Source organism: Lotus japonicus, chromosome 1 (assembly GCF_012489685.1).
Source record: "Lotus japonicus ecotype B-129 chromosome 1, LjGifu_v1.2".
Classification (NCBI taxonomy): Eukaryota; Viridiplantae; Streptophyta; class Magnoliopsida; order Fabales; family Fabaceae; genus Lotus; species Lotus japonicus.
Window position 1 is genome coordinate 87,926,893 of NC_080041.1, and position 12,922 is coordinate 87,939,814.

At 36.9% G+C, this 12,922-nt stretch overlaps 1 protein-coding gene and 2 long non-coding RNA genes across 3 annotated transcripts; all 3 read right to left on the minus strand.

Moving 5' to 3' along the window:
- Positions 1-1,708: 1,708 nt before the first annotated feature.
- On the minus strand, positions 1,709-3,788 carry LOC130727491 (uncharacterized). Its single transcript, XR_009015317.1, has 3 exons — positions 3,149-3,788; positions 2,360-2,475; positions 1,709-1,876 (listed from the first exon to the last, which is right to left on the minus strand). It is a non-coding gene; the product is annotated as an uncharacterized LOC130727491 (long non-coding RNA).
- A 1,955-nt stretch (positions 3,789-5,743) lies between these two features.
- Positions 5,744-7,269, minus strand: LOC130732180 (uncharacterized). Its single transcript, XR_009016958.1, has 2 exons — positions 6,262-7,269; positions 5,744-6,160 (listed from the first exon to the last, which is right to left on the minus strand). It is a non-coding gene; the product is annotated as an uncharacterized LOC130732180 (long non-coding RNA).
- A 1,673-nt stretch (positions 7,270-8,942) lies between these two features.
- On the minus strand, positions 8,943-9,869 carry LOC130710517 (uncharacterized). Its single transcript, XM_057559817.1, has one exon. It carries the CDS (start codon positions 9,867-9,869, stop codon positions 8,943-8,945), a length of 927 nt encoding a protein of 308 aa, XP_057415800.1.
- Positions 9,870-12,922: the final 3,053 nt, after the last annotated feature.

The following is a 12,922-nucleotide window of genomic DNA, read 5'->3' on the forward strand; positions in this document are numbered from 1 at the left end:
TCAGCTAATTAGATGATGCCACGTCAGATTTTTGAGTTCCTAGAATTTTAGCTATATGGATTTAGCTTGCGTATTGTGTCAGGCAGCACCTTGTCTTTTTTCAACAGAAACATCACGTCAAATTTTTATGTTATTTTCTTTTGGGTTTACGAAATTTTTATACGTTATATACTTATATTTATATTCAGTAATTACGTAAATGATCTTCACGTTCTTTTAATAAATCTACACACACTACAAAAAATTGTGGTCTTTTTTCAATTTGCGGCGGTTTCTACCGCCACTTTATAAATAAACGGCGATTTTTTGTTCACGACGTAATTCTGTTCACCATTCACTTTATAATTACGGTTTACGGAAACCGATGTTGCACCCGCCATAATGCACTAAGTGAAAAAACGGTGGGTTGAACCGCCGTAATACGCGGTTTGTAACTTTTCATGCATTGTATAAAACGGCGGTTTAAACCACCGTAAGTTACAGTTTGTATAAAACGGCGGTTTAAACCGCCACAGTTTGCACATATTTTTTTGATTGAAGACACATTGGATTAACCAGATACATAAGAAGCAAGAATAGACTTTTTTGATTGAAGATAACTGAGCTTTTTCAAATAACTCAACAGTCAAAGCTTTGTTTAATTCTATCAATAGCAGTCTTAAAGCTAATGTTCAGTATTACATAATGATTGATTGTAGTGAGGAATTTGCAACAAAGGACATCGTGGCTCAAATCAGTGCTCGACAGTGAGTGGGCCAGCGACGTTGGGAATCATGAGGCGGACGTGGGTTACCTGGAACGTCCGATGAATGGAAAATCAGCGAAGAGGATGGTTGTTCCCTTCCTCTCTTTCTGATGTGATTTCAATTTGATTGACTGAACTCATTGAAGAGATGCTATGAATAATGTGTATGCTGCTGTTTGGTTTTTGTTGAGAACGGATTCTGACTTTATTGATTCACTTGTCAAGGCTTACATTTGCTGCCTTTATCCTGCTGCTGGTATTAAATTGCTGCTGATTCTACTTTTGCTGATCTAGGTTTTTTGCTCCCTTGCCCTCTTTCTGATGCGAATTCAATCTTTGGGCTGAATTTCATGAAGATTTTCTATGAATTTGTGTATGGTGCTGATCGGCTTCTATTTAGAAATGATCCGGGCTTTACTGATCCATCTGTTAAGGTTTATGTGGGCTGGTTTCTTACTGCTGCTGGTACATAATGTTATTGATTTTTGAGACTAGCTTCTGGTACATTGAGATAAGGCTCAATTTGATGCTTGATAATGGAGCAATCTTGCTTGCAGCTACTGACCTGCGTGTTTTCCTGCTCCCTCTTCTTCTGTTAAAATTTTAATTGGGCTGGTTTCATATGGTTGCTGACTTGCTGATACACAATGCTATTGTTATTTTGAGATTAGCTTCTGAATCTACTCTCCGCTGTTACACACTGATATGTGAAGCTCAGCTATGCTACAATGAATTAAGGCTCAACATGACGGTTTATAATGGAGGAGTATTGTCTGCAGCTGCTGAAATTTGCTCTCTCTCCCTCATTTGCTGATGTGTTTTGATTTTCTATCATCTTTATTAGCTCCCTTAGTCTTTCTTTTTCCACTACAATAGCTTATGTCTTTTTATTTTTCTGATTGTATTACTTTGTGAATGGAATCCCCTTATGGTAGCCCTAAACACCTACCTATCTCATGAGAAGGTTGTTCTCATGATCTTTCTTATTAATATTATTTCTATTTTCTTGAAAAAATGATTTGGGGATAAGTCTCACACTCTCACTACACTGCACTACCCGGAAATCTAAATTTAAATACAAATTAATTCTCTTACTTACCCAGCACTCCAGCAGCAACAGACAGCTACAAGCTGTCAATGAAAGTGAAATTAACCTATCAAGAAGCATAAATACCAGTGTCTATTGAATCTGAAAGGACAAGGAGTTGTTTCATAAGAGAATATGCAACTATCATTAATATTTCTCTGCATCAGTCACTAGTATGAAAGACGAGATTGGATTTGGAAAATTAAAGAATAAATAACACCAGAACTAGAACCACTTAGGTTCTTGAAAGCTAAGTGAATCACACTCATACTAACTAACTAAATTTAATAGACCAACAAAGAGTTTCTTACATCAATGCTTCTCAAAAGCTGCAATCAAAGGAAGAAATACAAAGTGAAAAAGCATAGAACCTTTGCCCCATTAGTCAAAAAGAAACAATACATATGGGAAAAAGACAAGGTTATCACAAAATAAACCTGGAATGTAGCAACACAGACCCAAGGGACACAACATCAAAAGCCATATCATTCCCTTATCAGAAAACAGAAGATAGCCAAGTAACTAACCTTCGAATTGCAGGAGCAAGATTGCGTGTATTTTAGCATGCCCTGAGAGAAGAATAGTCCAGAATCTTCTTGTCCTTGTAGAACATCCCCACAATCTTCTTCCTTCCATCAGAGGCCTATTCTCAATAACAGTGAAAACACAAAATTATCCAGCAAATTTAAAATATCCACTCAGTGCTAATATGTTTCTTGCATGCGCATACATCATCCTTCAAAGTAATTAAAATCTTTATCTTCACTTCACTGTCATTAGAACTCAAAAGGATAGAGATAACAAAAGTAGTAATCTCACCTATAGAAATCCAATCTTTGTTAATAGAGTTATCTCTTATTAGAGCTTGGATTTCGCTCAGGGATTCTTGCAGGTCACAATTCAAATGCTTGCCAACATTCAAACAAAATAAATGCATAATAATAAACATGAAAATATCAATTTAAGAAAAGGGGGAGAAAAACATCTGCTAGAGAAAGTCATTCAAAATCACTCTAACTACCTATCAAACACTTATTAATACAGGAATCTAAGTAACTCCTGAAAAATCAAGATATAGTTTTCTAATCCACATTCTCCAAACAATATGAACAACTGAGCTCTTTTCCTTGTCACATTTTGCAACAAAGCTACACAGAGAATGCTTTTTTTTATCTGGTTAAATTAGCATTTTCAGTTAAAATACAACAATACCCTGATACAAACACCAAAAAGGAAAGAAATTGCAAACATACATATTGCCTTAAAAGATAATCCCAAAGAAAAGAGAAATTGGAAATAGATAGGAAGTGAGATACCTGAAGTGAAACCAAAGAGAAATTTTAGAAATATCTTCGTCTGAGGTCCTTTTTCCTTGACAAAAGGGAAGAAGAAAATGAAAACCTGAGTAAACTGAACAGAGAAGATTAAGTGAAAATTATTTGGAACTTCCCTAAAATGATGAAGAGAAGCTGCGAAGAACGATGACATCGGGCATCATGAAGATGATTCCATAGTCAAAATCTGCAGTAGGTTCCGTTCAGATACTGTAGGTCGCGTTCATATCTTGAGAGTAAGCCAAGAGACCAAACAAGAACCAACGCATTGCTGGTGATCATTAACTGTATGCAGAAAGCAAAACAACGTGACAAGGGTCATCGAAATTTAAAAGGTTAGAGTAGCAAAAATACCTCAAGAGGCATGAGAGCTTTTGGCATAATCCTGTACATGTAGAGAGGGAGAATTGACAACATCTATTATCAACTATCATCCATCTCATTCATCAATTAATAGCAGCAAACATAAGTGCAAATGAAAATTGAGAAACAAAAATACTTCTAATTTTTGTCGCTAAAGGCCAGAAAAACAACATCAGCGTACAGCTGGGACCAACCGAATGGTATCACTATTATATCATCAAGTTCATATAAGATCGTAAAGCCACAAAGGTAATTAACACAAAATGTTCTTCTTGGAGACATCATAAATACAAATTACCAAATAAGATTCCTAGAAGCAAAATGTGGAAACACCTTAACTCCTTAATGATGGAGGGAACTAAACTATTGATGCACCAAACAATGGAAATAATGCTGGAAGGGATAAAGTCAAATAAGGTCCACATAGGTTAAGTGACTGTGAGAAGCCTCTATTTTAGAAGAATGAAAACAAAGCAACAGATCAGTGAAGTAAGGTGAATGGAGTGAGTGAGTGTGAAGTCCCAGGTTCAGAAAATAAAAACAGAGCATTAGAATAGTCAAATAGGGTACATTTAGTAGTGTGCTTTCAGTTATTTTACATTTCACAATTTAAACATGTTATATTTTTCACTTCTTTTGACAGGAATTGGTAAAAGAGAAATAGAAAAAAAAATGAATGGTTAAATCTTGTGGTTCATATAGATGGAATCACAATGATTATGTATGTACTACACAATTCAATGTCATCTATGATTAACCGTGTGATATTAATCACTAGCTTGCCAAATTGAATTGAATTGTGCGGTTCTACCAACTACATACTACAGCTACAACTTTTACAAGAACGCCAGGTTTGCGATGGCATAGAATTTGAGTATACACAATAAACCATTAACAACTGTTTCAGATAAGCCAAATCTTCAATACACCTTTAGATAATGAACCATAATGATTTATTTAGTTATAAATAAATAACCAGCTTCTGGCAATGGTAACGCTTGCGAGAGCAATCAATGGAACAAGAGTTGCAATGTTACTCAGAAGCATTCTCCTGACAACAATATGATAAAACAAATGCAATTCAGAATATGCAGTATGGTTTCTCTTTTCTCTTTTTTCATACTTAAGAAAGTTCTGATAAACTAAACAGGAATACTCAATCAGTATACATACAGTTCTTCATTGTATTCTTTACACCTATCTACAAAAGACTACACATTCTACAGACTATCAAGTCAAAATCTCAAGAAAAGGATTGAAACAACAATAAATGAGTGACTAAATCTATAACATTAAGGTGGGAAAAACAATATGAAATAGATAATTTATGAGAAGACCTTAAACATAATGCAATGAGTCTTAGATTCCATCAATTGTGGTGCAGAGTATTATCAGGTTTGCTTAGCCTATCAAAATTCAGAATTAAGAATAAACACACACAATTTCCTGCGCCAATTCTAATACTACTGTAATGTAAATAAATTAACGAACGGGAAAAGAAACTACATAAATTGTGAATAACTGTAAAATTAGAAAGAAACGTGAAGAATCAGATTTGAAATTTCCAAAGAAGGAGAAGTAAACGTCCCTGAAGAATGTTCCAACTGGAGCAACTTCGAATTGATGGCGAACACATCGCGGACATTGTTGTGCCACGAAATTGCAGTTTCACGTTTGTTCCTCTCACCCGTGGTGCAATGAAGGCTGGCTTCGCCGCCACTGATAAACCGCCACAAATTTCACAGTTTTTTGTAGTGTAAGCTCTTATCCATTTATATGATCTTCACCAAAAGATTCCCATGCAATGACCAATAATGAAGCCTGAGCCTGAGGAACTCATTCCTGGATGGATATTGTACTTATATATAGTACATGACAAGTTGGACCTTTTGGGGTCATGGGATTTTATTTGCAAAGCATTATCATCACAAATTCATAAGAGCATCGATCAAACGGAAGATGCAAAATGTCTGCTAGGTGTTACAAGGTGATAGATGTTTCACGTTTCCCAGTGGCTGAAATCTCTTTTTGACATGCATCATTTATTCTGCAATCCATCCAGATAAAACCGAGAATTTTTTTAAGTCATGCCTCCTATATGAGTCACAGATCCATAAAATTTAAATTTATTTTGTGTGAACAAGATATATACATATAGTATAGATACGATACAGCATTATAATTGATAAATACATGATATATGTTAACAACTAATGATGCAAAGTACGTAATATTATCAAGATGAAAATTACACAGACGTATATATGAATAATAATACAAATATGTGAGGGGTGCTAACCCAAGTACAATAGGATAGAAGTGCATACTGATAATGAAATACAACATGAAAATTAAGGAAACATGAAAAAGACAGGAACAGAGGTTGGCTGTAGCAACACGAGAAGGCCCTGCACCATCAAACCACCAGCAATAATAGATGAACAAAAAAGCTACAGAATCACAGCAATTCCACGCGGTTTGACTTCATCGTCTACTGGTAGTGAGTCTCCTTATTTCAGGCCAGCAAATATATAACAGTGCCATCAAAACAATGACTCCTGCCACAATACCAAATATAATAAACACACGTTTGTTTTCCTTTAGAAATGATTGATCTAGGGTCTTTGACTCCTGAAAAAGAAAAAGAAATAATAAGTAATCTTCTCTATCATAATAGTATATCAGCACAGCAAAGAAAACATTAAAACGCAAATTAAATGCAAAGTCATTACCGGAGAGGTGGTGGCCGGACTGCTGGACAATGGATCGCCGCTGACAGTCATGCTCAGCCAGTGGCGGACCTACCACAGGGCTTGGTAGGTCCAATGCCCTGGCTCAAAGTAAAAAAAATGCAAATTTCTTTGGACTAGGTAGGTTTTTTGGCAAAAAAAAAAATAGAAAAAAGGCAAATTTATAAGGAAATGCAAAGTTTAGAGACTTAATCATAAAATTTGCCTAGGCTTCCTAAAATTTCTAGTTACGCCACTGTGCTCAGCCAGATTATGAGCAGCACCCCGTAGCAGCTGTGAGTACTCATATTAAATTCTGAGTACCAAATGGACTTTTAGAATTAAGAATGTTAGCTAAGAGAAAGCAATTAAATAACAGTTCTGGGAAATGGGAATGACTTGCTTGTGAGAGAGCAACTACTAATAAATAGAGAAAAATCAAACGAGGAAGAAATGTATGTTCAAAGCATTTTCATTGTTTTTGTATTTTTAAAAAATGAGGAAGTTATCATTTCAACTCAACTCAACTCCAAACATAGAAACAAATAAAGATATTACGCAAACACGTGAAAGAGATGGTAAGAAACAAATAAGGGATAAGGACAGATTAAAGAATAAAACACCAGCTTTTCAACCAATCCAAAAAATAGAGAAACAGTGATGCCCGGCGACCCTCTCCATCTTCAAATTTGGGGGAACTTGAGAGCTGCATGGGCATTTGGAGTGGCAGAGAAGAGAGGCGGAGAGTATGAATCACCCAATCTGGTGACATGAGAAGCACAACCAGTATGAATCAGATATGGTGACATAAGATTATAAGTCTTGAGAAGGGAAGAAGAGGATATACTATGCTTGATAGTTTCAGATATGGCTTGTGTATTTACTTTGAGCGGCTGATGTGTGCAGTGGTAGAGTGAAATAAACCAATGGGCTTAAACCCAATCAATCTTCTTAAGAAAATATAAGCACCTTAGTGGTCTTAATCCAAGGGGCCCAAGATATCCAATAAGCTAAACTTATTTTAATCTTTTTTTTTACATCGGAAAGATAAATTGCACCCGTCAGGGATTGATCCCTAGACCTCCCTCACCCAACCTACATGTGTCCTAGCTCTTACCACTTGAGCTATCATTCGGGGACGGACTTATTTTAATCTGATTAACTTATTTTAACTTCTTTTCAAAAAAAAAAACTTTTTTTAACTTACCATTTAAATAAAGAGATACACATTATCTATTATAAATACTATAAATCAACAAATAATTTATAAAATTATTTAGTCACAAATTATGTAAATGTAAACGATATACTATATAAATATATGAGTGATTAACTTACACCCACTAAGAATTTAGAAGGAGTAAGTTAACAAGCTACATCTTTTACTTATGGACAAAAAAACCAAACTGTTCAATTTTAAAAAAACTAACATGTGTAGGTATAATCGTAAATTGGTCTTTCACTCTTGAAACTGCAACTTGCATGATCAGGTAATGCTCCTTCTTCTCCCTCCCCTTCTTCCCTGGTTAAGCCTTTCTATGAACTTCCTCGTATGTTGTTGAAAAATCATGTTAGAGTTATGGATTCATCCTTTTTTGTTTTATATTAAATATCAATTAGTAATTAGAATCAAACTGAGCTTTGAATTTAAGGCATGTACTTGCTCCAGGTATTGAAATTGAGATCATGATTAGCCAAAAATATATTCGTACTGCAAGTTGGCCATCAAAGCTTTAAAGTTCAGACCATGAAATTGTGGATAGAAATTGAGCTTTAAAAGGTGCAGGTCGAATAAGCATGAATCAATTTTGTCATTGCGTTGTGATTCTAGTAGTGCAGATGCTGGACGATGATGCGCAGAAAACGTGTTTTTGGTATTTTGGAATTAGGGGAGGTTGCAGTTTATGGAACAAGAAAAAAAGTGAAAGACCAATTTACAATTATACCCACACATGTTAGTTATTTTAAAATTAAACAGTTTGATTTTTTTTTCCATAAGTAAAGGGGTAGCTTGTAAACTTACTCATTATATATATATATATATATATATATATATATATATATGGGTTTGTTAACTTACTCCCACTAGATTTTGTGAAAGAGTAAGTTAATAAGCAACATCTTTTAATTTGGACAAAAAAACCAGATTTTCTCTTCTTAAAAATAGTTTGAGTGATAGGTATTTATGTAATTTTAATTTTATCAATTTTTAAAATTTAAGTTTTTCGCTCTCCTCATTCATCATCTTCTTTCTCCTTAACCTTCTCTGTGAGTTAGTTTTTTTTTTAAAAAAAAACCTCTGTGAGTTGTAGTTTTTTTTTTTATTTTTTTTTAGGTAAGTCAAAATTGATATATAAGGGAGTACTATGGGTACTCCAACCATTTACAAAAAGGATAGAAGTTAGTAAAGCACCAACTACTAAATAAATCAGCAAGAGGAGAAAGCTCACGCAGGAGCAAACCAAAATCCGACACAAAAGATACTAACAGAAGTTCCCCACTAAATAAGTAAACAAATTGAAAAGTCCCAATGGTAGTCCTTATGTTAATAGCTCCACAGAATCTGCAATAGGAATAGCCAGGAAGATACAGGAGCGAAAGTAAGGATAGCTTTGCTGCATAGCTTTTGTGTAAGATAGTGCATCCAGATAGATAATATATAAATCAGAATATGTCACACTGATTTACAGGGCAGCAATAAGAAGAGCTGGTTGCACTTGCCATTCATAGAGTGAGCAATGGAAATCCTTTTTCCTTCCTCTGAGCCAGCTCCATGATCTAAATTGGATCCCATCCAGCACCTTATCAATGTCCAATTGATCATTCCTGAAGATGCTACCATTCCTGAGGTTCCATAATGCCCAAATTATCGCAGTCCAGACCACCCAAGCACATTGTTTTTGTGAATTAGACCTCCATGGATAAATATGCTGCAGGAAATGTTCTTTCCCATCCTTTGGAAGAACCGTATAAAATCCAAACCACTTATAACAGGCCATCCAAACATTCCATGATAGAGGGCAAGAGAAGAGGAGATGAGATGAGGTTTCCTCTTGTGACACACAAAATGGACAACGTAAGTCAGATTGTGAGGGAATCGCTTGTCTCTTCCTCAGATTGTCTCGTGTTTGGATTCTGTCATGGAACATCTTCCATGTGAAGGCTAAAACATTTGAGGGGGAGGGAACATACCATAAGCTCTTAAAAACATCACCACCAGTATTGGTACTCAGAGCAAGCAAACTGGCATAGGCAGAGTGAACCGTATAGATTCCCTCTGGGTTGGGAAGCCAGATCCATTTATCTGAAGTGTTCGCGGATGGGACAAATACTTGCAGAATATTCAATAGTTGATTGAAAAGCTCCACCTCAAAGTCTCTTAAGGCTCTTCTCCAAGTAAAGTGCCAGCTCCAAGTTCCAATTTGCCAAGATCCCATCTCTTTGATGGAGTGCTCCTTTTGTGTTGACAGAGAATACAGCCTTGGAAATCTTTCACTCAGTTTCAGATTATTAAGCCACACATCCGACCAAAAGAAAGTGTCATCACCTTGTTCTACTTTCCTACGCAATTGATCCTCAAACCACGAATCATTCCCTTGTGGGAAGCACATGATTTTCAGATCTTGCCACCACGAAGAAGCTTTAGATACATTTGGGCCCTTATACTTTGCACAAAGTACCTTATGCCACAAGCTGTCTTTCTCAGTCAAATACCTCCATCTCCATTTTCCTAATAGTGCTTTATTGAATCGTCCCCAATCCTTGATTCCCAAGCCTCCCTCTTCCTTAGATTTGCAATTTTTTTCCCAACTTATCCAAGCTATTTTATTATTATCTTCTCCTCCACCCCACAGAAATCTTCTCAAGATTTTATGACAAGTGTTAATTACAATCACCGGTGCCTTAAAGAATGATAGGAAAAATAATGGGAGTGATGATAGAACACTCTTTATCAGACAAATCCTTCCTCCAAAAGATAGCACTTTGTTCTTCCAAGAAGCTAATCTCTTCTTTATCCTTGATATCACCGGATCCCAAAAAGCCACCCTTCTTGGATTTCCTCCAACCGGTAACCCAAGGTATTTAAAGGGAAGGCCCTCGATCCTACAATGTAGTGTATTAGCAAAGCCTCTCAGAATCTGATTCCCAACTGCAATCCCAATCAATTTGCTCTTAAAAAAATTGACCTTCAGACCAGAAGCCAATTCAAAGCATCTTAAAACACATTTTAAGGTTAGAATATTATGTGGTGTTGCATCCCCAATAAAGAGTGTGTCATCTGCAAACTGTACCATTGAGACCTCCACTTCTTGATTCATACCCAACCTGAATCCTGTGAATTTATTGAGGTGAACCGCCCTCTTGAGAAGGCCATTTAAGCCTTCCGCAACCAATAGAAAGAGAAAAGGTGCTAACGGATCTCCTTGTCGTAATCCCTTCCACATTTTGAATTCCGGTCCAGGGCTACCATTAACCAAAACAGAGACTGAATTGGATTCCAAGCAACCTCTTATCCAGTTGATCCACCGGCTACAAAAATTCATCCTTTGTAACATATAGAAGAGAAAATCCCATCGTACTGAGTCATACGCCTTCTCATAGTCCACCTTGAAAATAACTGTTGGTTTTCTTTTCTTCTTTGCTTCATCAACAACTTCATTGACAATCAAAACACTGTCCAACATATTCCTCCCTCCAAGAAAAGCAAATTGATTCAAATCAATCAACTTAGGCAGCACTAATTTCAATCTTTTTGATAGAATCTTGGAGACAATTTTATAGATGCTTCCCACAAGAGAGATTGGTCTAAACTCATTGAGATCCACAGGAGATTCCGTCTTTGGAACCAAAGCTATGAATGAAGCATTGCTCCCTTTTGGCCATGCACCTCTAAGATAGAAATCATCTAGTACCTTTTTCAGATCCAATTTCAATAGATGCCAAAAGGATTTAATAAACTTGAAGTTGTATCCATCCGGTCCAGGGCTTTTGTCTCCATCACAATCCCAAACTGCTTCCTTAATTTCCTCCATATCAAATGGTGTCGTAAGGAGTGCATTATCATCTTGAGATAATTGATTAAAGTGGATACCATCTAGCTTTGGGGGCCTCTCATTGTCCTTGCCAAACTTCCTCTCAAAGAACTCTTTCACTTTTAACTTTATTGATGTCGGGTCTTCTTGCCAAGCTCCTTCCACGTTAAGTCCCACAATAGCATTTTTTCTCCTTTTCCATCTTATCAGGGAGTGAAAGTATTTAGAGTTGGAATCTCCTTCCTTGATCCATCTTGTTCTAGCCTTTTGGTGTAAGAGAGACTCGTTAAGTCTAGCAATCTTCCAAAACTCGGATTGGGTAGCTCTCCTTTCTAATCTTTCCTCCTCCGATAATCCCTCCTCATCCGCTTTTCTATCAAGATCCTCAAGCTTGCGGGCTAATGTATTCCTTTGTTGGTTTAGATCACCAAAGACTTCGGTGTTCCAAATCTTCAGCCGAGTTTTGAGGGCCTTTAATTTTTCCTTGAGAACAAATGCTCCCCACCCTTGAATTTGTAGCTCATTCCACTCCCTCTCAACATAAGCTTTAAATCTTGGGTCTTGTAGCCAACCATTGAGAGTTCGGAAAGGTTTGGGGCCCCAATCATGAGTAGAGATCTTAAGAATTAGCGGGCAATGGTCGGAGATATCTCTACTCATGACTTGTAAAAAACAGTTTGGCCAAGTCTCTAACCACTCCATCGACACAAGCGCTCTATCCAACCTACTCACCGCAAGTCCATTCGGTCGAAACCATGTGAACCTTTTCCCTACCAAAGGTAAATCCAATAGTTCCATGTTATTGATGAAGCTATTGAATTCGATTGTATCTCTACGGTAAGCATCTGAATCAGCTGCACTGCCTCGTCTCTCCTCAGAGGAACGGACAGAATTAAAGTCCCCCAATATGCACCACCGGTAAGTTGGAAAGCTGGTCTTTAGAGTAACAAGTTCTTCCCATTGTTGAATCTTCTCATGCATAGTACAGGAGCCATAGAAGTTGGTAAAAATACAAGGCAAACCATCTTCCCCCCACTCTCCTAGTAAGCAAATAAATCCCCTGCCTATATGCTCCTGAATCAGTTTGAAGGTGCTTCTGTCCCACACACAAAGCAAGCCACCACCTCTGTTAATTGCTGGTAAAAAGGTCCATTCAAATAAATCATCCCCCCAAAGTGATTTGCACAACCTCACATCAATGGTCTCCAACTTGGTTTCTTGGAAGCAGGCGAAATTCACCTCTTCCTTAATAATCAGCTCACGGATAATTCTCCACTTAACACTATTCCCCAAACCTCTGATATTGTAGGTAAGTATCCTCATGGATTATATGCCTCTTCCCCTCTTTGGCTTGTATTAGCTGCCAGGTTCTCCACATCCCTTTGTTCCATAGCCTGAATTCTATCAATCAAAGATTCCTCATTCCCTTGGTATGTGACACCAAGTTCTTTCCCCAGTCCCCATAAATGACTAGCATCAGTTTCCAGAAACTTGTCCCAGAACAGTTTATTGCAATTCATAATGCCAGAGTCAGATAATGAATTGCAAAGGGAAAACATATGCTGCCTAACCTCCTTGCGGTGTTCCTTCATACTTGTGTCACTTGAGCGAGTGCTTCTGTGGCTGCTACC

Bases quoted from the DNA above. Each gene is read 5' to 3' on its own strand.
- LOC130710517 (XM_057559817.1), bottom strand. From the start codon at position 9,869: ATGTGCTTCCCACAAGGGAATGATTCGTGGTTTGAGGATCAATTGCGT.